Below are 23,508 nucleotides of genomic sequence, written 5' to 3' on the forward strand. Positions count from 1 at the left end.
ATTTTTGGAAGTCCATGCAAGGTTTTTCTGTAAGAGGTATTTTTCATAAAAGGTTGTTTCTTTTCTTCTTCTGCGTGGAATGGTTGCTCTTGAGCCTGCAGAGAACAAGCCAGCCCAGGAACTCCCTCGAGTCCACATTTCTTTCTTTCTAATTCTTATGTGTCCAAAGACAGGGAAACAAAGACATGCCTTTGTAAGAGGATTCATGAACTTTTTGAAACCCCTCTGTGTATTCTCAAGACTGTTGCCAGGACAGGGAAATGAATGGGCACAGGGCAACAGCTAGGATCCGACTGAGCCGAGAGTGGAGAGAAGGTGGTAGCGAATGTGTTAGTCAGGGGACAGTGGTGGCACAGAGCAGGCACTGCCAGGGTAAAGCGTTAGCTCTTACGATGCTGTAGCCCATTTGTAGGGCTGGTCCATGTGGGCACTGACATTGATTCCCTAGCAGTGTGGGTGTCGCCTGTGCAGGGGAAGCAGGCCATCTGTATACCTGGAGAAACACGACAGCAAGGGAAAATGAGGACCTCCCCACTCTGGCTCTCTCCTACCTTTGCATATTAGTTGAACCCATCACCTTTTGTCTCTTGTTTAAAGAGGTTTTTTTCCCCTGGTCTCAACCTAGTTTGTCCGCAAGAGAATGGAAAAGCATAATCATAAATCAGCAAGTTGCTAAGTAACAGGATTCTTCATTCAAACTGGGGCATGTGGAAGGAATGCACCTGGAAAACCACCAGCACGAGCCACAAGGACTACTCTTCTCCTTACAATGTGGCGACATTTGAAAAAAGACTGATTCCTTCTTGAAATAAGTATTTTTAAAAAGTCTCTAGGCATAAAGGTCATCTGAGCACACACTAATACTGAAACTTTACATTATTTTTGGTACTAGCATCTCAGAATTTTTATTAGTAAGTATCTAACTACATCTATTAAGTTGTGCTAATTAATACTTGACAGCTACAGTTACAAAAAATACATTTCAGTGGGTTTCATAAATCAGACAGGTCTTTTTCTCAACAAGAAAACAAGGGGCTTAGCGTTAGGTAGCCAATGCGGAAGTAGTCGCTGACATTTGTCCAGACTGAATCTCTGTCTTTCACCTTGTCATCCAAAGTGTGTATTTTCTGAAAATGAACCAGCATGACTGCTGTATATCCAGAAAACAAAAAGGAGAGAAAGTAAGGAGACCTACTTCTGTATTCAGGTGGGCAGTGTCTTCACAGAGTCATACACCTGTAAATCGTTTCATCAATCCAACAGTGTCACCAAATCGTCTCTAGCTGCAAAGGAGTCTGGGAAGAAAAGTACTTTACTGGCCCAGGTCAACGTCTCAGTGGCTAAATCCTCACCCTGCATGTGCTGGGATCCCATATGGACGCTGGTTCATGTTCTGGCTGCCCCACTTCCCATTCAGCTCTCTACTTGTGGCCTGGAGGGGCAGTAGGGGTTGGGCCAAAATGCCTTGGGACCCTATACCTACCTGGGAGACCAAGAAGAAGCTCCTCGCTGCTGGCTTTGAGACGGCTCAGCTCCAGCCATCACAGTCACTTGGGGAGTGAACCAGTGGATAGAAGATCTTCCTCTGTCTCTCATTCTCTCTATAATCTGCTTTTCCCATAAAAATAAATGAAGATTAAAAACATAAGGAAGTGCTTTACTTTCTAGCCTCTTAATAGAAAAAAAAAAAGGAAACGGAGGTTAAATTAGGGACCCAGAAATGGGGGTCCAGCCTTAGTGACATGGAGTCCATTTACATACTTCTCATGTATACAGTGAGAAATGAGACTTAACAGCTGTGTGTCTCTTCTAATGCCTGCTAAGTGATTTTAAATGCCAAGTGTTTCACAGGCATGTTTATATGACTAAATTTTCAAACTTCAAGATGTTCTGGAAAAACATTATACATCTTTGTTTCTAATTTGATGCATTGGAAATATCTATTCTTAACTGATATGATAGCACAAAGTTTTCCTTTGTTTGTTTTCTTTCACAAGAATTGCAGGAACTTGGTCTGTATCACCTTGGGTGAACATTTTCCTCTCTATATCCAGCTGTTCTGTTTTCACACTTATTTCTCAGTGTCCGAGGGCAGGAGCAGTGCCTGCATTATAGGAAGGAATAAATTGCCAGTTCACCAGCTGGCTATGTATTATTCTTTCTTGTGATGAAGCACATTTTGTCCCAGCTCTGGTTTATGGAGTTGAGTAGTTACATCCAGTGACATGCCATTCACGGGTGCCCTGATTATTCATTATGAGCCTTAGGACACCATACAACTCACTAATGAGAGCATTATAACACTGGCCAGCGCAAATTAGATGATAATCATGTGCATTGCTTTGTTTACAGTCTATCCATTTAAATTAATTGGACATTTAATTGAACACAGTGGGGAAAAAATTGAAATTAGGCTAGAGGTCCCTTGAAATGACATTCACTTGCTGTTTCATATACAGGTGAGATCATTTACTTGAGCTACAGCTTTAGAGAAAATAGAAATGACCCTAATGCTCATTTTGCAATGGGACACAAGCATGTACAAACTTATCTCAAAATGTGTTCATTCACAGCAACCAAATTTGCAAATTTTACCTCTACTAACATCCTTCTGTGATCTAATTACAGAAAGATTCTGCATGCATAAGAAATATTTAATAAATCATATTCCTGGTTGAAATTTCAATGTGAGATTCTAATGCAACATGAGAATGTTCTGATATTAGGATAGAAAACTCAATTCTTCAATAACCATTGCAAACTATACCTAGTTATGACTCTAAAGTATGCTATCTCAGGCATTAGCATCAAAATACTCCTGAATCTATGTGAAATTGTTCAGATATCTTAATTTTTGTTTATTTGAAAAAGAGATTCAGTGTGTAATCCCTTTAGCTGATTCAATCCCCAAATGTCTGGAATGCCCAGGGCTGGACCCAGCCAAAGCCAAGAACTTAGAACTCAAGCCTACTCTCTCATACAGGCAATCAGGATCTGCTAGAGCCATCACCATTGCCTCTGAAGGTCTGCAGTTGGGAGGAAATTGGAACTAGGGACTAGAGCCAGGAATTGAACCAGGCACCACAACATGGGATGTGATCATACCAATCAGCAACTTAAACCTATTTAGGACAAATTTCCACCCTAGAATCTACACAGTAGAGTGCCTGTTTGCTATAAAGAAAATTGCATGTGTAATCACAGCACTAAATTCAGTTATTGGAATAAGAGTTTGGCATAGCAATTAAAGCAGACAGATGCTTGCATTCTATATTGCAGTGTCTGGTTTTGAGCTCCAATGGCATTTTTGATGTTAGATTCCTGCTGATAGATACCCTGGGAAGCATCAGGTGAAGACTGAAGCATTTGGGCCCCTGCCACCCACATGGGGCACAGTTGTAGTTCTGGGCACTTCATTTCAGCCTAACCCAGCCCTGGCTTTATGACTGCTGGGGGAGTACAACAGTGGATGGAAGAACTCTGTCTTGGACTGTCTCTACCTTTCAAATTAAAAATGAAAATAAATTAAAAATTAAAAATAAATATAGAACATCTTTTCAAGCAAATTTCTTTATTCCTTCTTTCCCTCCTTCCTTCCTTATTTCTTTTTCCTTTCCTTTTAAAGAATTTATTTATTTTAATTGGAAAATCAGATATACAGAGAGAAGGAGAGACAAAGAAGATCTTTTGTCTGATGATTCACTCCCCAAGCTGCCACAATGGCTGGAGCTGAGCTGATTTGAAGGCAGGACCCCGGAGCCTCTTCTGGGTCTCCCACACAGGTACAGGGTCCCTAAGGCTTTGGGCCATCCTTGACTGCTTTCCCAGGCCACAAGCAGGGAGCTGGATGGGAAGCCGGGATTAGAACTAGTGACCATGTGGGATCCCAGCACATGCAAGGCGAGGACTTAAGCTGCTAGATCACTGCTCCAGGCCCTTCTTTCTTTCCCTCTCCCCTCTCTCTCTCTTTCCTTCTTTCTCTCTTTCAGGTTCCATCTGCTGGTTCACTACCCAACTGGCCACAATGGCTGGAGTTGAGCTGACTCAAAGTCAGTAGCCAGGAGCTTTTTCCAGGTCTCCCATGTGGGTGCAGGATCCCAAGACTTTTTGGACCATTCTCTGTCTACTGCTATCCCAGGTCACAAGCAGGGAGCTTGATGGAAAGTGGGGTAGCCAGGACACAACCCAGTGCCCATATGGGATCCTGGAACTTGCAAGGTGAAGACTGAGCCACTGAGCCATTGTGCCATTGTACTGTGCCCTCAGAGCCATAATTTCTTAAGAACATATGTTGAATATTTCTAGAGTGATCATATAAAACAGAGTTTTCAGATGAAACAATCTAGAAACCAATTTTTCTATTTTTTCCCAGTAAGCATTTTGGGTTTATGTATGTCTGTTTCCATTCCATTTGAGATGGATCAAATGACTAATGGTTTTTCTCAGAAGAATTATGCTACACCAATTAGGAATTGTTCAGAGAAATTCTTTTAAATTAATTGCTATAAAACATTTTGGGAAGAAATCCTTTGGGGATTAGATAACATAACACTTTTAACAGTTTTATCATTACACTAAAAAGTGTTAGCTCTTTCATTTTGATTGTCATTTCAAACAAATGAGAAAAAATGAATAATGTAAAGATTTATAAACGGTTTCTTATAAGGGCTGTTGAGATTTTATTTAAACTTTTTTTTTGGTAAAGATTTTTTTTTTTAATTGGCAAGTCTGATATACAGAGAGGAGGAGATACAGAGAGGAAGATCATTCATCCACTGATTCACTCCCCAAGCCACCACAACAGCCGGAGCTGAGCTGATCTGAAGCCAGAAAAGAGGAGCTTCTTCTGGGTCTCTTGCACATGTGCAGGGTCCCTAGGGCTTTGTGTCGTCCTTGACTGCTTTCCCAGGCCACAAGCAGGGAGCTGGATGGGAAGTGAAGCTTCCGGGATTAGAACCAGTGTCCATATGGGATCCCAGCACGTGCAAGGAGAGGACTTCAGCATCTAGGCTACCGCACCAGGCCTTATTTATACTTCTAACAGCAAAAGGATTTGTTTGATTCTCCCAAGATCTCCCTTTACTCCATAATGAGACCACGCAAACCCAAAGTGTTCCCAGGTTTACTCTCTTAGAGAAATTTCTTTTCTGTGTTTTCCTGATAAAAGATGCATAGCAGGTAAAAGTGCTGAGATTTATGCAGCTGAGAATTCCCATAGACGTCTGTCATTCTTGAGTATGTTTCTGAGGTTCTAGAATAATTTCCTTTCTGAGTTTTGAAAACAAATCTTTGTCTCTGGACTTTTAGTTTGACTACCAAGAGGTCCTATGCCTCAAAGTTCCTTATTAATTGAGCATCATTCCCTCTCCGTCCTGGGCAATGTGTCCAGTGCTCCTTTGCCTCAGTTTTCCAACACCGTAAGAATGTGCCCAAGAAGGATCTTTGTTTTTTATATTCAACACATAGTAAATATTTTCAGCTTGAAAATTCATATCCTTCCATTAGAAGAAATGATCTTGAATTACTTTTTAAATCATCTTCAGTTTTCTCTGAATTCTCTGAAACTGCTATTGACTAATAATTATACTGCCACAGTTGGACCTTGCATTTCCAAACCCTCCACCCCCCACCCTTTTTTTTTTTTTTGCTTACTTTCCTTTTTTCGTTTGTTTTACATTCAGAGAAGTTTTCTTAAATTTGCCTTTGCATCCTTCTATTTTCTTTTGCTTCTTTACATTTTTGCTTCCTGGGTTTTGCAGAGAGTTTGTGGAATGGACGTATGACACAAACATGAAGAAATTATAGAAAGGCTTATGGTATAAGAACAGTTTAAGTCAACTCTCCAGCCTGAGATGCAACAATAATACAAAATTGCTGAGAACAAATCTTGTTAGTGGCACAGAATTCAGGAATAAAAATGGGGGCTTTGATACTCCCTGACGCTGCAAAATAAGCACGTGGCCATTTTTATTTAGTCATTTTTGTAGTTGTAATTTCCCATATCTCTAAGCCTCAAAAAACCAATTGTTTATCCGAATCATTTCAAAAGCCCTCTCCAATCAATCCATCCCCTTTCATCAATAATATTTAAGTATTGTATTTGGAAAAAGCAAAACAAAGCAAAAACCCTTATATTCATTTCTTTTTACACCCCACAGGCAGTCTCTCAGTGGAGCTCTTTTTCTGCCTTTCTAAAATGCAAACTCAAATAAACAGATACTAGTCCTCTTTCTTCCAGATCAGAGGATGAGTCTGTGTGGATTGTAAAGCATAAGTCCTTCCAGCAGACACCCTTTTTTCTGCAACTTACTTGTCGTGGCTGCTTTTCACAACTGAAGTAGCATACATGCCTCTGCTCTCCATGTCCTTGATTTGGCAATCAACAACAACCCTGGCCTGACTGTTGGTGTGCTAAACCATCTTTGCATTAACCTACCAGTAAACACTGGACAAGGGACATTTACAACACCGCTGCACACACCACAGCTCAGGCCTGTTTTGTTGTCAGAATGTCATTTCTTGACCCAGGAGAAAAACACAGAAAAACACGGGCAGTTTGGGGGGAAGATAGAGAAATTATTATTATTATTTTATGATTCAGTTCTATAGGCCCTGGGATTTCCCTTAACCCCCTCCCCAAAACCCCTCTTCTCCATTGAATTTCCCTATATTATTTCTATAGTATAGTTCTTTATAAACAGTCATATTTCTATCACTGCGCGCATGGACAATGGCAGAGAGTCCAGCATCCTATTGTCAAGATATAGTTAACAGTTTCATTGGGAGTCTATCTTATTTCTGCACCTTTTGGGATTCCCATAACTCTTATATTTGGCCTTTTAATAGTGTCTTTAAATTCTAGAATACGTGTTTTTCTTGTTTTGTTTTGTTTTGTTGTTGTTTTTTTAGCTTGACCCAGCTTTGCTTCCAGCTTTTTGTTTGTTTCCCGCTGATGACAGGAAATATCTTCTAATTTTGAGATTCTTTCTTCTGCCTCCTTCATTTTAAATTGGAGGCTTTCCACTGTACTTTTAATTTGCTCTACTGTATTCTTTGCTCTACTGATATATCAGCTTTCATTTGATTCATTTCTAGTGTGACATGTTCCTTGAATTCTTTTAGTGACTGCTTTACGTGCTTCTCATTGTTGATCAGAAGCTTTATAACAAGTGTTTTGAATTCTGTATCACCCATTTTCTCAATGTACTCCTCAGTTAAGTCTGATGTTGGCAAAGGCTTTTGCTCCTTTGTAGGAGAATCTTCAATAATATTCCTTGTGCTTTTGTCTCTTCTTTTGTTCTTTGGTAACTGTACTTCTGGTTATCAGATTCTTCTCTTTGGGGCAGGTTTCTAAGCTATGTCACCCATAGATCTACAGTTTGATTTTACTTATTGCAGTTGGTACACAATTCTTTGCTTGCAATCAATGGTGCCACTCCCTCCAGAGAGTTGCAGGTCTGGGTTCTTATGTTAGATTTCCACCATGGTCTCCGTAGCCCCAGCTCCTGGCTCACCACTCTCCGCCTCCTGTGATTCTTGCTGAGGCCGCAGTGTTGTCTGTAGAACCCTTCTTCCACTTTCTGTTAAAGCAGGTTCCAGGATTAGGGAGACACCAGGTTCCTATATAGCTAGGTTGCTGGTGGTGCTCATCATGCCAGAACCTGTTGGCTATTAGGTTTGAGGGCCACACAGACCTATTTTGACCCATATGATGCCATAGTTGGTATTATTTTCTTTGTGGGACCAGTGCAATGCACTGAGCTCAATGAGTTCACTCCCAGCTTAGTGCATGCATAGCTCACTGTTGTCCCTGGAGTCTAAATGCCTTTTCCACACTGTACAAAATGGCACCCGATGGTGCCACTACTAGAGTTCTTGATCTGCTGGCCGTCAGGTCTGAGGGTTACCCGGACCTACCTTGGGTGGAACCTGTAGGATGCCATGTTGTTATGGTTCACTGAGCCAGAAATGTGTTCACTACCAGCTCAGTGCATGCACAGTCCTGTCCCATAGCCTTTGCCTCCCTATACAAAATGATACCCAATTCGGCTCTATGGGGTGTGAGTTCCCAATCAGTGCTCCTTCCCACCTTGTTACTGGTGGAGTTCTGGCTGCTGATGCAGTTCAGAACACTGCTCATTGAACGCCACTGGGGTGTCACTACAACACTATACCATTGTGTCCGCTGCTTTCCTGTAACTGTCAGTCTCCAAGTGCCCCTCTACTATCATTCTGTTCTCTCCTATTTCCTGGAATATGCCCTCTCTGCTTCACACTGGCTAATGTTTCTCTCTGTTTAAACATGTCCTTACCCTGTTACACCATCTTGATTTTTCTCTCTGGAGGATTCTTTGACTCTAATGCCTCCAGTCTCTTGCTTTGGATTGGCTAGTATCTCCAGAGAACCATGTTTCAACCTCCAGTTTTTCTGCTCATAATTAGCTTTATACCCAACTGCCTGCCTGCTATATGCTGGTCACCCCTTCAGCTGCAATGTGCATCCCTAGTGCAAGTGCATTTGTGAGCTCCCACAGAGAGGAAGCTCTGGGTATCTGCTGTGATTGGGACACGCAGCCACCTGCTGTAGGAGGGGACTCTGTACTTCTGTGTCTATACAGCTTTTAGCCCAGTCTTCTGACTTCAACTCCCAACTGTCCCCCTCCCTCCCCTTCCAGAAGCACTCAGCATCTTATATAGTCTAAGCTTTGCTGGTGATCTCTGATACCAAACCAGATGTTTCTAGGCTTCCCCCGAAAAAACATATTTTTGTTCTTTCTCGTCTTCTAAATCCATTTTCAGTTGCTCATTTTGCTTTCTTCTCCAAATTTTATTGTTGCTATTATTTTGTTTTCTTTATTCATGTGGATTTATGCTTTCTTTAATTCTTTTAGTAGTATTTAGTGGTGTTTTCAGGAGAGCAGAGGCAAACATGATTGTTTCTATGCTCTATTCAACTAGATTTTTGTATAAACCTTAGGAAGCTACAGCAAAGTAAAATGCACTATATTCATTTGTAGAAACACAGGACAGATACCAAAATGTGTGGGGATGAAGAGAAGTACCAGATCTGGGGGCAGAGGCTCTGTTCCAGCGACACTGACAAATAAATTCTAATCCAGTAGATGATGATGTCAAACCCCACCTCCTACCCCTACCCTGAATCTACAGCATAAGTCCCTACCCACAACTGCTCACCTCTTGCTAATCCCAATCTCATAGCTTCCCTTAGTGGGGGAGCATCCTATGTTTCTAAGCCTTCATTTCCGTGTCCTTAGCCTTGGAGATGAAGGAATCTGTTTCCATATGCAAAAAAAATCTCAGTTAAGAAACATGGCTTATCTTTATTTCTTAGTTCTTTTCAAATTTGGCCTTGCTTATTATACATGGGGCTCTGTACACATTGAATGTTGCAGATTGTGAAAGATACCCTTGAAGAGTGAAAAAGTCCCAATTGCTTTTCTTTAATTCCCACACAGCGATTGTACCCAGTTCGCATAGAGAAGTCTTGGATGATGGCTGAACAGCTGCTTGACCTCCAATTTTCACTCACTGTGGCCCTAGTTTCTTTCATTTTCAATATGGGCATCTAAAACTGAATTACTGTTGGAGGTCATTAGAAATTAGCTTAGATCCCATGAACAACAATGTCTGTAAAGCCGGAACATCGACATTGCTCTTTAAAGAAGAAACCTCCACAGTACTCCTGCAATGGGTGCATCATCTATGCAGGAAATTCTTGAGTCAGGTCAACTGATGGGGGCTCCTGTTGTCACCAGCTTGTAGTAGGCTCCTTTCTGAGCCATCAGTTCTTCATGTGTCCCCTTTTCAATCACAACCCCTTGTGACATGACGGCAATGATGTCTGAGTTTTGGATGGTGGACAAACGATGGGCAATGACAATGCAAGTCCGACCCTCTCTAGCTTTGTCCAGGGCAACCTGCACAGTCTGGAAAGACAAGATGGAAAGTTGGTGCAAAGATGCCTGATTGCCCCCTAACCCACCATTGCAAGAGCTCATACCACAGAACACTTAGGTCAAATGACAAAACTATGCAAGTAGTCACAGGATGTGATGCATCAATTATTTAAATCACACTGCACTTGCTGAGAAATCTCCCTGAAGCCAGAATGAATCAACTATGAAGTCACCACACACTCTTACAATATTGATGGTCTAGTTTACTAAAATTAAACCAAGAATGTAGTGTGTCTTAAGTAGTCACTCACGCCCTATACTGTTTCACATTGAAGGCATTTTAGTGCTCTCTGAAATGAAATCTTGATTTTTAAAGACTTAAAAACAAATTTTGAATCTCATAACTGTGTTCTTCTCAGCTGTATCTCCTTTTAAGCAAATATCACATCAGACATCACCTCCTTATTTCTGCTGTATATGGCCCACCTACTCTGTCATGTAACTTTAGGACTATGACATTCATAATCATTACCTAATGGATAGTCAAAGATATTTTACTTTTATAAAGCTAATTGTTTGACCACAAAAGGACACTTGCACTAAAGAATTTTTTACATAATTTTGATTTTAAAGTTAAGAAAATTTATTTTATTTGAAGCAATCTTGTGTTAAACTGTTTCTGTAAATTACTGTCCTTTGGTTCTCCAAAATATTGCCAAATTACACTGTTAGGGGACTAGAAAGCTTTCATCATTTATAAGGACATATCTTAGAAGAAAACACTCATTTGCAGAGATAAGACTTCAAAAAAAATTGGTACATACCTTTTCACTTTCTGTGTCTAAGGCAGAAGTGGCTTCATCTAGAAGCAAAATTTTAGGGTCGCGTACGATGGCCCGGGCAATGGCAATGCGTTGTTTCTCCCCTCGAGAGAGCTGAGAGCCTTGAGACCCAACGTTAGTCTCATATTTCTGGAAAAATTATGGTAAGTTTAAAAAGTAGAAATAGTTCCTGTGCTACATAGAATGCACATCAGAAGTGCCTCTGTGGATCTGAATGATTTGTTTTGTCTTGAACTTCAGGATAGTGAATGAGTCATATAAAAATTGTCCATTTCACTTAGGAGTACATAAAATATGGCATTTTTTGCTTTTGTGCTGGGAAATAAAGGTACTTTGAACCTGTATCTTTATCTATCTATGCATGCACACACACACACATACATATGCACACAGACGTATATGCATGCACACACACACACACTATTTTCCATAATACAGTTTTGTAGGTATAGGGCTCCCTCTCCTTCACCTTCTTTTGTCTTCATTTTCCCTTCCTGCCATTCTTCCCTTGGTTATCATACTAGTATAGCTCTTTGGTAAAGGTTACAAATATAACCTCCTGTTATTTAAATGTATCATGGCTGGGTAGATATAGACAAAAGTAGAGAAACTACTATCATATTGTAAAGGTTTCCCTCTCTCTATATATATGTAGATATGTATGCACACATATATTTTTATACACATATATTTTTTTTACATTTATCTAATTTCATTTTATTTGGCAGGGAGAGAGAGAGATCTCATACCCTCAGGTTCAATTTAAATATTTACAAGAATCGACACCGGTCAGGCTGAAGCCAGGATCGTGAAGCTCCATTTGGGTCTCCAACATGGGTGGCAGGGATCCAAATACTTGGGCCACCATTCACTGTCTTTCCAGGAGCATTATCAGGAAGCTGAGTAAGCAGTGGAAAACCTAGTATTTGAACCAGCATTCCAATAATGACTTTTGGCATATCAAGAAGCAACTTAACCCACAATGCTATAATATGTGCCCAGATAAGATCCCATTATTGAGATCCTTCTTAGGGGCTGGTGCTGTGGTACAGTACAGTGCACTGGTACTCCATATGGGTGCTGGTGCATGTTCTGGCTGCTCCAGTTTTGATCCAGTTGCCTGGTTATAGCCTGAGAAAGCACTGAATAATACCTCAAGTCCTTGGGCGCTTGTATCCACATAGAAGACCCGGAAGAAGCTCCTGATCCCTAGCTTTGAATTGGCTCAGCTGTGACTATTATGGCCATTTGAGAGTAAACTAGTGGATGGAAGATCTTTCTCCTTAACTCTCTCTCACCCTTTTTCTCCTTCTCTCTGTAATTCTGCCTTTCAAATAAAAATTAAAACTAAATAAAACCAGATATCCTCCTTGATTTAAGACTCCCTAATATCTCAACTCTTACCTGCAAGACCATTCAAAAATGAAATAATGCCAGAAGCAGAAATGTCCTTTATGACATCTTCTGGTCTTTACTGGGCGACTTCATTCTGGAACACAGGCCTTGTGTTGAAATTACACTCTGCTGCTTACTAGTTGTGTGATCATAAACAACTCATTTACATTTCTTTGAGCTCCAAACTCAGGTGAAAAAAAATGAAGGATTAGTATCTAGTTTACAAGTTTGTGATGAGCTTTAGATGAAATTAGGAAGCAAAATGTCTAGCCAAATGTCTGAGCTCATTGCCTAAAAACAGGCAATGTGCATAGACTATTTATTATTTATATGGTATTGTGCTAACTACTCTGGCTGTGTTTTAATTTAATATTTACAGCAACCATAGTCTCTGTTTTTCCAATGATAATGTAGAGGCATCAAGTAGCATGAAAAATGCACAAAGCCACACAATAAACAGTGAAGGTTCTATCTAAATCCAGGTGTGTCTGGCTTCTGAGCCCTTGTCTTGCTCCATTTCTCTCTCTCATATTCCACAACAAGATAGTTTCCATTCTCAGCCTCCCTTGTCTCCCGACAAATGTCCAAAGCCAGGTGAGGATGATGGCACCTCTTTTTCCCTGTAGAAACATAGTGCTCAGTGAAGAGTATCGTGTGCAAATTTGCTTGAGAAAGAGGGGATGTCAATTCAAGCTAGAGTCTTGCACAAAGTGAGCAGGTACTCAAGGATTTTTGGAATAAAATAACCTTCTAGGGGACACACAAGACTTGCTTTACAATTCAAGGCTGAAGTAAATAGTAATTTCTATGTGCTTGCTGGTTAGGCCACCCAAGTTAGACCCAGGACAAGAGCCAAACACTTACAGAGGTTTTGTGTGGAAAAAAAAAAAAGCAAACAAAAAAGTTATCCAAAATCAGTTATAAAAGTAATTTCTGAGGGTTATTTCCCAAAGAATGTGAGGAAAATTGAAAGTAATTTTTGGCTTCTACAATTTGAATTTTTCGTATTGTATTTTTCCAGTGATTGACCACCAAGGGAAACTCTTTGTACATAGAAAAAGGCAGAGTTAATATGTACTACATTTGAACTTGGCTCTGGAAAACTAAGAAACACGCAGGTAGTTACAATTTACTCCACCATATACAGTCTCTGGTGTCAAATAATGATGCAGTCAGTGGAATCAGTAGCAGCTTTCCTGGGGTGATCATTAAGTGCATTTTTTCATTTTAAGGCTCTTCAAAAACTGTTTTGCATTTTGCAGATGGAACAATCTTTGCAACGATCAGTCACTGTCTTTGCATTGGTTGGTAGTAAGTAGCAGAGCTTAGATTCAAACCTGTATTTTACATCTCAGAGCTTTCCCAATGTACTAAGCTAATGCTTGATTAGTAGTGCTTTATAAACAACCAATTCCATACCATCCCTTGGGCCAGATAATATACTACTTTCTGAAACTAAAAAGTATGTTGATGAGGCACATGTATTTTGTTTAAAGATTAAGAGAATCCCAGTTAGTATTGGGGAATAAATTGTGTTGCCTTCAAACTTGGCCCTGAGTCAAAAGCATCTTACATTTTGTTCATTCTACCTGCTCTTATCCCTGACTGCCATGGAGAATGAGGAACTTGGTACTCACCTCTGGCAGTGACATGACAAAGTCATGCAGCTGAGCCTGCTTTGCCGCTGTGATGATTCTTTCCATGGGAATGTCTTGGGTGTTGTCCCCATATTTGATGTTGTCCTTTATGCTACAGGCAAACAACACTGGCTCCTGGGAGACTATTCCGATATTCGAGCGGAGGAACTGAATGTTGACTTTTCTGCTATCATGTCCATCTATCATCTGCCAGTATAAGTAAGAACAAAGGATATGTTTAAACAGATGGAGAAACATTTAATCAGGATGAAGAGAGAGGACACATCCCAGGAAATAGCAGAGGACGGAACAACAGCAGACGGGTACCTGGAGACTGACAGACACAGAAAAGCAGCAGACACAATGGTGTGGTGTTACAGTGACTGATACTCCACACAGACCTATTTTGACCCATACGATGCCATAGTCAGTATTATTTTCCTGTGAGACCAGTGTAATACACTGAACTCAGTGAGTTCTCACAAGCTCAGCACATGCGCAGTTCACTGTTGTCCCTGCAGTCCTAAAGCTTTTGCCACAGTGTACAAAATGGCACCTGACGTACCACTACTAGAGTTCTTGATCTGCTGGCTGTCAGGTCTGAGGGCTACCCTATTCCACCATCTTGATTCTCCCATCAAATAAAATTCTAATAAAGGCAGTGTGAGGCCTTAAGAGGTAAGAAAGAAGGAGTAAGAGGTGAAAATGAAGAAATGATTGCTAATAGTCTCATGTTGAAATATGGAAATTCTATGGGTAGTGAAAAGCTACATAAGATACTAAATTTATAGGTAGACAAAATCCTGGAACTATATTTGTAGGAAGTGAGTAAAAGAAGGGGGTGGTGAGGGTTAGAATAAGTCAACAGAATTTAAATTTGTTAAATTGTGAAACAGTGCCATATCACTTTGAAACATAGGAATAATCACCTAGAGATCTAAAAGCACCAGGTGATTAAAAATAATTGCCTTGAACTACAGAAATGTGAGGCATGGTATAGAAAGAATACGTTTTTTTTTTTTATTAACAAACCTTTATTTGAACTTGTAATGTTCTGCACATATGACTTCAAAAGAAAAAAAAAAATGAGAGAAAGGTGGATGAAAATGCCGTGAAAAGTAAGCAATTCATTCACTTTTCAAGCATCCTTGCCAAAGGCGATCAAATTAGAATCCCTTTTTTACTTAGACTTAAGCTTCTTGAGCCAGAGTTGCCTCAAGTTTTTTTTATGCTCAGTCCCCTTTATTGCTCATTTACTATGTGTCCTTTATCACCCCTACTTTTTCCATTCCTGGTCATTAGGTTCTTGATTAGTCTGCACTTTCTGCTCCATTTACGGGGAAGTGAATGCTTCTGTTAAATACACTCATTTCCAGCTTTGCAGCATGCCTGGTTTTCTTTGCATAACTGGTCAGCAGGCCATCTGGAACTGGGAAGAAAGTATTAGAAATTGTGAGGTGGAATCAGGTCAACCAGCCAATGATTGAAACTGGAAAATATTCAAAGAGATAAGTGCCCAGGATGAGCACTTTTCTGGGGTCTGGCCAGCCACAATTCTGAAGACCACTTTTGCAGGGGTTAGGACTATTCTGCAAAAAAAAACAGCATTCTTAAAAGCATTTGCATCACTCACCACTTTGCCTTGGTCAGGGTCATAGAAACGTTCCAATAGCTGAATGCTGGTGCTTTTGCCACATCCACTGCTTCCAACAAATGCCAGTGTCTGCCCTGGACTAACGGACACCGAGAGGCCTCTGAGGACTTGTACATCAGGTCGAGAAGGATATGTGAATTTGCAGTCAACAAAGTCAATCTTACCCTCGAAGTTGTCCTGTGGGTGGAAGGATTGGAATGAAATACTTACTTATTCCAACCGTTCCAATGTAGATAATTGGAAGTGTGCCTAAATTTGAGTTTCAGTCTCTACTTAAGAGACCTTCAACACCAAGTTGCCAAAATACAGAGATTTACAATTTAACAAAATAATATTTTGCTCCCTGGTCTAACAGGTGTAGAATGAAGGGAGCCTTTAGCAGTGAAACTGAAGACATTTGACCCCTCATTCTCCTTTAATCCAGAGGAATTTTCTTGGCATTCATTTCTTGACATTCTGAATGGATAAGAATAGCTAGATGACATTATTACATTACAGAAGCCACTAACTGCCAAATCCCTGTAGCTCTGTTCCCCCAAAAGACTTAACATAACAGTATGTTTGAAATGTCTTAGAAAGAAAGCTACTTCAGATCTGTCCCACAACAGCGAACAATTCAATTTTATGTTAGGGTGCTGAAAGCTATCTGAATTATGAACTGTAGGAGTGGATAGACATTTAATAGACCACCAACAGACTTATGAAGCTGAAGTAGAAGCACAGAGTTTGATTAATTCAAAGATTTCATATTTTAGCAATCTGTTTTGCCCTCTCTCGAATATACTGAGTTTTTCAAAATTAGGCAGGGAAGATTAAAAACACTCCTGGGGAACAACCAATTAGAAGAAAAGATATTTTGTAGAGAAGTAATTAATTTTCCAGGAAACCACATGAGCTAAAACTTGAACCCAGATGAACATAAATCAAATCAACTTTACTGAACACGAAAAACTGGTTTTTCTACATAGCACACCAGAAAATCATTTTAAAATATGGTAGCTGAATAGCTCTCTGAAGATATCCAATTTCATTCATGTTGGAACTGTGCACTCAGAATTGGACACTCCTTATATAGTGTTCTCATATTCAAATATTATTTTTATGAATGATTTTAATGCCAATCAATCCCTTTGCATTTATGAATCTGCTGATTATCTATTCTGCATGCATGTCAATGAATCTATGATCTCTTTATTGCATGGCATGAAACTATAAATTATGATCTATGAGTGTATGAGCTAAGGGTATTGTATCAGCATCCCCAATGGCTATTCTGTATGGACACAAACAGAAGCACAAGCCTCCTCCCTCTCAATACTCACCCATTTTTCACCTGCACTACTGTACACATTGATTGGAGGTTGTCGGTCCAGCAGTTGAAAAAGGCGTGCAGCTGATATTTTAGCTTTGGCATAACTTGGGGTATAGGAAGAGGTTCTCCCAAGAGCTGTTGCACTCAGGACAACTGCAGAGATGACCCTGTAATCAGACAGACCAGTGGGAAGAGAAGAATGATGCGTGATCAGAGTGATTACCTAAGAGGTAGGAGCTTAGGAAGTTAGCCCTGGTTGGGCTGGGGAAGAAACCCAAGTATCCTTGATCAAGTCACTTCAGTCTTGAGTGAAGATGTGGGAGAGTTTTCAAGTAGTGTTCTATGAAAAAGAGGTGAGGAATGGAATGCTGAAAAGGGAGAGGCTCAGACTTCTACACCCAGATTCAATCACCGCAGCTTCCTTTTAAAAGAAATTTAAATCACCATATTGGATTGATTTTCTTGCAGTTCTAGCATTCCTTGAATCTACAATAGAGGTTACAATATAGTGACTGGTGTTCAGTCTAAGCATAAATTCTGTGCTGAGCATACATACAACCCATACTTCAGACATCACAAGGAATATGTACTTGCCAGTTTCCTCGTTTCTCAGCACTTATCTATATTTAGTATGTGCTTACTTAGTACACAAATGGGTACATAATACATATGGCAACTATGATGTGAGTGGCAGCCCTTAAGATTATTTATCAGTATCACCAGGCCCTTGGGGTCTGTGTGGGGTGAGGATAGGAGGCAGAAAGTGTGTGTTACTGCACAGTTTATAAGCGAGAATTATTTTAGGCTTGAGGTGAAAATTCAGACACCCCCTAGGAACTCAGTCCAAAGCTTAACAAAGTAAAAAACCCTTGTAATAAAATGGGAAGTGGTGGAAGGTGACCTTCATTTCTTAAGCAAAGTCAGAAGCCAGATATTTCCTGCAGTTTGTAAATTTTTACATGTTTTAAATAATTTTTAAGATCCTTATTTAGGATTGAGCCTGGAAGTTAAGATGCCCATCTCCCCTGTTGAATTACCTGGGTTCAATCCCTGGTCCCAGCACCTGACTCCATCTTTCTGCTATTGCTGACCTTGGGAAGCTACAGGGATGGTTCCAGTGACTGGTTCTCTACCACTCATGCAAGAGACCTGGGTGGAGTTCTGGGCTCCCAACTTTTGCCTCAGCTCAGTCAAACTAGAACAGGCATTTGAGGGAGAGAACCGCTGGGTGGGAACTCCCACTGAACCTGTCTCTTCACTAAATAGTAAGTAAGATAAAGCAACCAAAGCTCTCCAAAGCCTGATGAAAACCAAACACACTTAAAAACTAGCTTAAAAACAAAATTTATATAAACTAAATAGAATGAGTTAACAGTGCTTTCTGTTTTGCTTTGGTAGCTTTAAAGATACAAAGGTTTAGGGGGGAAAAAAAAGACTCTTGTGTGTAAAAGTACTGGAGGAAGCATGCCATGTGAGAAGGTAGCATTCATGGTTAGAGATAAAACCCAAAAGAACAGATCCCTACTGGGTTTCATTTTTCCTAATGTCCTCCAAGGTTTTCAGAGACCATCCCTGCATTACTCTCCACCACACCAGTGTACACATGTACCTGGCTCCTCGGTGCCCTAATATTAGGCTATCACTTCTGCAGGTGTGAGAAACTGGACTCAAGGCCAACTTTAGGAAAGCAGTCCCTGGCTATAAGAAAGGAATCTGATGCTCCTTATGGTCTATGCAGTTCCTGCTTAGACGTTCACTGGAAACATCCCTTCTTTGCAAAGGAAGAGCACAGTGTAAACACGTTCTGTCTATGAGCCATCTTACTCAGACCTTTGGGTTTCCAGCTATCAAAGTGTGGTAGGATTATAAAAATGACCACTTGTTGGTTCATCCCGCCATGCGTTTCTTTTCAATATGGCTCTTTTTCTCCTCTCTCCAAATAGTTGCTTCCATTTCTCTATTATTTAAATCTGAGGTCAAGATGGTGGCCCAGAGTACTTGGGTTCCTGCCACCCACATGGGAGATATAGATGGATTACCTGGCAGCTGGTTCTAGCATGGTTATTGTATACATTTCGTAAATGAACCAGAAGATGGAAGATCTTTCTGCCTCTCCTTCTCTTTCTCACTGTCACTTTGCCTTTGAAAGAAATAGTTTTTGTTTTATTTTGTTTTCCCAATCTGTGATTGGCTACATGACTTTCTTTGGTCAAATAGACATTAGAATATGTGACACACTGAGAGACTGAAAGGAACTTACATACTGGGGCTTGCCCTCTTATTGCCTTTGCAGCTCTCCATAAAGCTTGCCTGCCACCAGAGAGGTCACATAGAGACCGAAGGACGATCAGAAGCCCACTGAGTCAGCTCAGGACAGAAGAGCCACTCTGACAACCCACAGAATCTTCAGAAATGAAAAATCCCAGCTGTCTTAAGGCAGCAAGTTCGGGGTGCTTTGAAGAACAGCAAAAAGCTAAGTGATATTCCTCCCTTCAGCACGCATCTTTCGAGGCCATGGCTGGATATATTCCTCACCTGAACACATAGCTGAAGTGCAGCCCCTCATAGGCGATTAAGTAACCTCCATATCTGTAGGAAGCAGAATTTGCGATGAACGTTATGCATTGGGAAAAGCCAAAGCACAACCCGTAAACATTTGCTTTTTTGATGGCCGTCTTGTATGGCTTCTCCAGCTCAGTCTCAAAGGCTTCAACAAACTGCCTTTCCTTCCCAATTCCAGCAACAGTGCGGATATTACTGAGGGCTTCATTGGTAATCTGAAGAATGAAAGAGAGTCTTAGGAACAGAGGGTGGAAATAACTCCATTCACAGCATCTCAGCTACTACACGGATTACATCTGGTACAAATGGCAGAATGTGGTAGCACTCAGAGACGCAGGTGTACTCCAGGAGACTCTGCTGGGGCTCACCCCACCTGAATCACGAGACAACTGGCAGATAAATTTTAGCTCTGCTCAATTCCAGCATGGCCTTTGTTGCCTACACTTGTGGTAGAGAGAAAAAGGGAAAAAGAGGCACACCTAATTATCCTTAGAAGCATGTTAGCTTCTTTGAGAACTCATTTGACATGTCCAAAATGGCATCTTTGAATGTCTTCTGAGATCAAAGATCATTTAGTCACATACATTTAAAACATTATTCTGTTTTCCTGGAAATAATCTATCTAAATATTATCTAACCTAAAATTAAGTATAATGTTTATCTTTGTACTATGTCTTTGTGTCAATCCACATTCTAGGGTAAATCCATTTTGTTTCTGAATTGGAGTCAGACACAAAGATGTCCTGTCTCTACCATTGGCAGAAGTTGTTTTTCTGGCTTCTGCCTACTGGAAAGTTTTCATATTTTCATATTTTTTGCCTTATAAGAGATGAAAAAGAAAACACTAGATTATAATGAATTTATTAAAGGACAAAGTGTATATGTATGTTTACTTGATTTCTGATAGTTTCTATACTGTGATCCCTTTCTGTATCTTTCATGACCAGATATTAGTTATAACACATCTTTAAAAATACATACTTAAAACCTAAGCATATCTGAAACCTGAGCCATGGCTTGAGAAGGACATTGGCCACTAACTTAGCATATGCCGATATGTGAACATAAAAAGTGTGTGCCAATAAAAAGATGCTAACTCCTCTTCGTGTGGACAGCATCAGCCTGATAGATACTAGCCTGAAAATCCTAACAGACAGCAAACTGAGTGTTTGGACATCCCAGTGTAAATCCACTTCCTGAAATTGTGGAATAATCATTTGAGATGAGTCAAATCTGTAATTCTGCCTGTTTATCTCACAGTTTCTTTAAACCTGCTTGAGGGCACAGCTGCCAGTTTTGCTGCCATGACCTTTAGAACAAGGCACGTGATGGAAGGGCTAGGAGGAAGTTTCCAACTGTGAGTGTTTGTGTCTAGCCATTTCCTTAAGTCTTTTTGGTCCCCCTATTTCTAATCATTTGTCTGATACTCAGTCACATGCACTCTGGAAATTTGACCCATGAGATTACCTGTCCCGCCTTCTCCAGAGCCTGCTTATCTCGGGAGGCAAATCCTGTCAACATTTTGGTTTGAATTGCTCCTGATAAAGCCAAGAACGGGAAGAAGCACACTATGACTAGGGTGAGTTTCCAGCTGAACAAGAAGGCAATGATCATGGCCACCACGACATTGGTGAAGGAATTGACCATCATTCCGATCTGAGAGCCGGTAGCCTACAAAGCAAAGCAAGCAGCTCATTTCAAACAGAATCTATTTCACCAATCACTATTGTGTGAAAAGCCAATTTTAGGCCAAAAAGGTAGAATTTTAAAAATTGACAAGATAAAGTATACAGAACAATGTTTATCATTTTAGCCAATATCAGGCACAATCCAGAACTTAAAGACTTTCACATTGTCATGGAACCATCACCACATCTATACCCAAAACATTTGCAGTATTCCCAACAAAAACTACCCATTAAACAATGCTTCCCTCTCCCAGCTTCCCTCTCTAAAGTACCGAATAGTTCTTTTTATTTTATTCTTTATTCTAGAATTTCACCTATTCTAGATACCTTATGGGAACAGAAATAGATATTTTTCTGTTTCGGGTTGAATGTTTTCTCAAAATCAATGTTATCTCAAAGTCATAAGAGACAGGGAGCAACAAAGAGGGATCGTCTATCCACTGGTTCACTTCCCAAATGGTTGCAATGGCTGGGGCTAGGCCAGATCAAAGCCAGGAGCTAGGAGTGTCCTCTAGATCCATCATGGGAATGGCAGGTCCATACACTTGGCCATCTTCTGCTGCTTTCCCAGGATCTTAATGGGGAGCTGGATTGGAATTGGAGCAATCAGCATGTGAACCAGTATCCAAATGGATAATGACATTTCAGGCAATAGCTTAATCTACCATGCCATGGCACTAGCTTAAAAAAAATTTTTTTTAATAAAATAACAAAATTGTTTCTAAAGGGGAAAAGAACAAAAACAAATCTAAACAGGCAATTCTTTAAGAAATGCTAGTAAATTAAAATTATATATTATGCTATAATTAAGTTCATATTATAGATGTATTCATGGATACATGTTCATATTAGAAATTCTAGGAGGAAAAAGAAATACTGCCCAGCTGGCCTGGTGTCATATCAGGCTTATCGCCCCCTGTGGCAGCAGCATCCCATATGGACACTGGTTCAAGTCTAGAAGGATTGAAAGTGAGATCTTTACAAACTTTTTCTTGTAAGATGATTTCAGTTCATTGAAATTGCCCCCTATCATTTTCTAACTTTTGTATTGACACACACTACAGTATATACAGTACTACAACCCATTGAATCTTTTCTTTTTTTTTCCTTCTAAGAGCAACTCCTGACCACTCATTGCTCCAGGCACAAGAAGTCACCATTAATAAAGAAAACAGGGCAAGCCCTCAGCAGACACTGAAACTGCTGGTGTCTTGATCTTAAACTTTCCGACCTATAGACTGGTGAGAATTGAGTTCCTCTTATCCACCACCCAATCCAAGATGCTTGGCTTCAGCAGTTCAGTCTGACTTAGCTCTCCAGCTTACCCCTTGAACTTGGGAAGCGTCTGTAGCAAGTCTTGTTGTCAGTGCTCCAGGACTATTTCTGAGGTCATCAAACCAGCCAATATCTTGCCCTAACATTGCTCTGAAACCAAATTTGCGTAGTCTTTTTGTGAGGAGCTCCCCAGATTTGGCAAAAGTGTAACCCTAAAACATAAAGAAGGAATCTTCAGTGATTTTTTTTAAATGTGAAAAATAGGGAAAATAGCTACATCACTTGGAGAAACACAACTGCCTACCTGCAGAAATTGGGTGAGAAGGGATATGCAGCCCAATCCTACAAAAAGCAGGCACACACCATTAATCTGTGACCTCTGTTCTTCTTTATCAGGTAGTGAAAATGTCTGAAAGACAGTAAACAAGATAAAATTAGATGTGTTTAAATAAAAATTTTTTTTCAAGGTATATTTGTTTTTATTGCAAAGGCAGATTAGATTTATAGAGAGAAAGAGAGACAGAGCGAAAGATCTTCCATCTGCTGGTTCACTCCCCAAATGCTTGCATCAGCTGCAGCTGAGCTGATCCAAAGCCAGGAACCAGGAGCTTCTTCCAGATCTGCCATATGGGTGCAGGGTTCCAAGGCTTTGAGCCGTCAACTACTGCTTTTCCAGGTCATAAGCAGGAAGCTGGACAGGAAGTGAATCAGCCAGGACATGAACTGGTGCTCATATGGATCCCGGTGCTTGCAAGGTAAAGATTCAGCCACTGAGCCATCACACATGGCCTTAAATAAAATTGTTCTTTCCCTATCACATTTATTCCCTATAGCACATTTATTAAGGGTGAAATCTAGTATGAACTGTGGACATGGGGTCTTCACAATGTGTCAACATGGGTTCATTGCCTGTGATAACTATTTTCCCATGGTGGATTATGTCTATAATACGAGGAAGGCAGATGGTACCCAGGATATCTCTATGCTTTCTTTAAGTTTCTGTGAACCTGAAACTGATCTAAAAACAAGAGTTTTTTAAAAATGATTTTACTCTTAAATAGCATGCTGATTTAAACAGAACCAGTTATGAACGTTATGCTATACTTTAATCTCCTGGGAATCTGGAAGCCTGGTGAATGAAGGCTAACAGGGACAACTTGTAGAATTGTTATGCTGTTTCCCTCTCTGCTTAGTTTCAGTATTTGCATAGGCTTTTTTTTAATTAA

At 40.3% G+C, this 23,508-nt stretch overlaps 1 protein-coding gene and 1 non-coding gene across 2 annotated transcripts in view; both read right to left on the reverse strand.

Annotated features, from left to right (window-relative positions):
- Positions 1-70: 70 nt before the first annotated feature.
- On the reverse strand, positions 71-202 carry LOC121150970. The gene has a single exon (XR_005883071.1). It is a non-coding gene; the product is annotated as a small nucleolar RNA SNORA38 (small nucleolar RNA).
- A 9,119-nt stretch (positions 203-9,321) lies between these two features.
- Positions 9,322-23,508, reverse strand: part of ABCB11 (ATP binding cassette subfamily B member 11) — a 71,742-nt gene continuing 57,555 nt past the window's right edge. The window contains exons 20-28 of the mRNA XM_040972085.1: positions 22,587-22,691; positions 22,333-22,494; positions 20,787-20,990; positions 19,293-19,534; positions 16,768-16,924; positions 15,425-15,622; positions 13,792-13,998; positions 10,742-10,888; positions 9,322-9,947 (exon numbers count right to left, since the gene is read on the reverse strand). Of these exons, the coding sequence (XP_040828019.1) occupies positions 9,747-9,947; positions 10,742-10,888; positions 13,792-13,998; positions 15,425-15,622; positions 16,768-16,924; positions 19,293-19,534; positions 20,787-20,990; positions 22,333-22,494; positions 22,587-22,691 (1,623 nt within the window). The 3' untranslated portion in view covers positions 9,322-9,746. The remainder of the gene's footprint in view (positions 9,948-10,741; positions 10,889-13,791; positions 13,999-15,424; positions 15,623-16,767; positions 16,925-19,292; positions 19,535-20,786; positions 20,991-22,332; positions 22,495-22,586; positions 22,692-23,508) is intronic.

The sequence above is a fragment of the Ochotona curzoniae genome, unplaced genomic scaffold (assembly GCF_017591425.1).
Source record: "Ochotona curzoniae isolate NIBS_2020 unplaced genomic scaffold, NIBS_Ocur_1.0 contig_2210, whole genome shotgun sequence".
Taxonomy (NCBI): Eukaryota; Metazoa; Chordata; class Mammalia; order Lagomorpha; family Ochotonidae; genus Ochotona; species Ochotona curzoniae.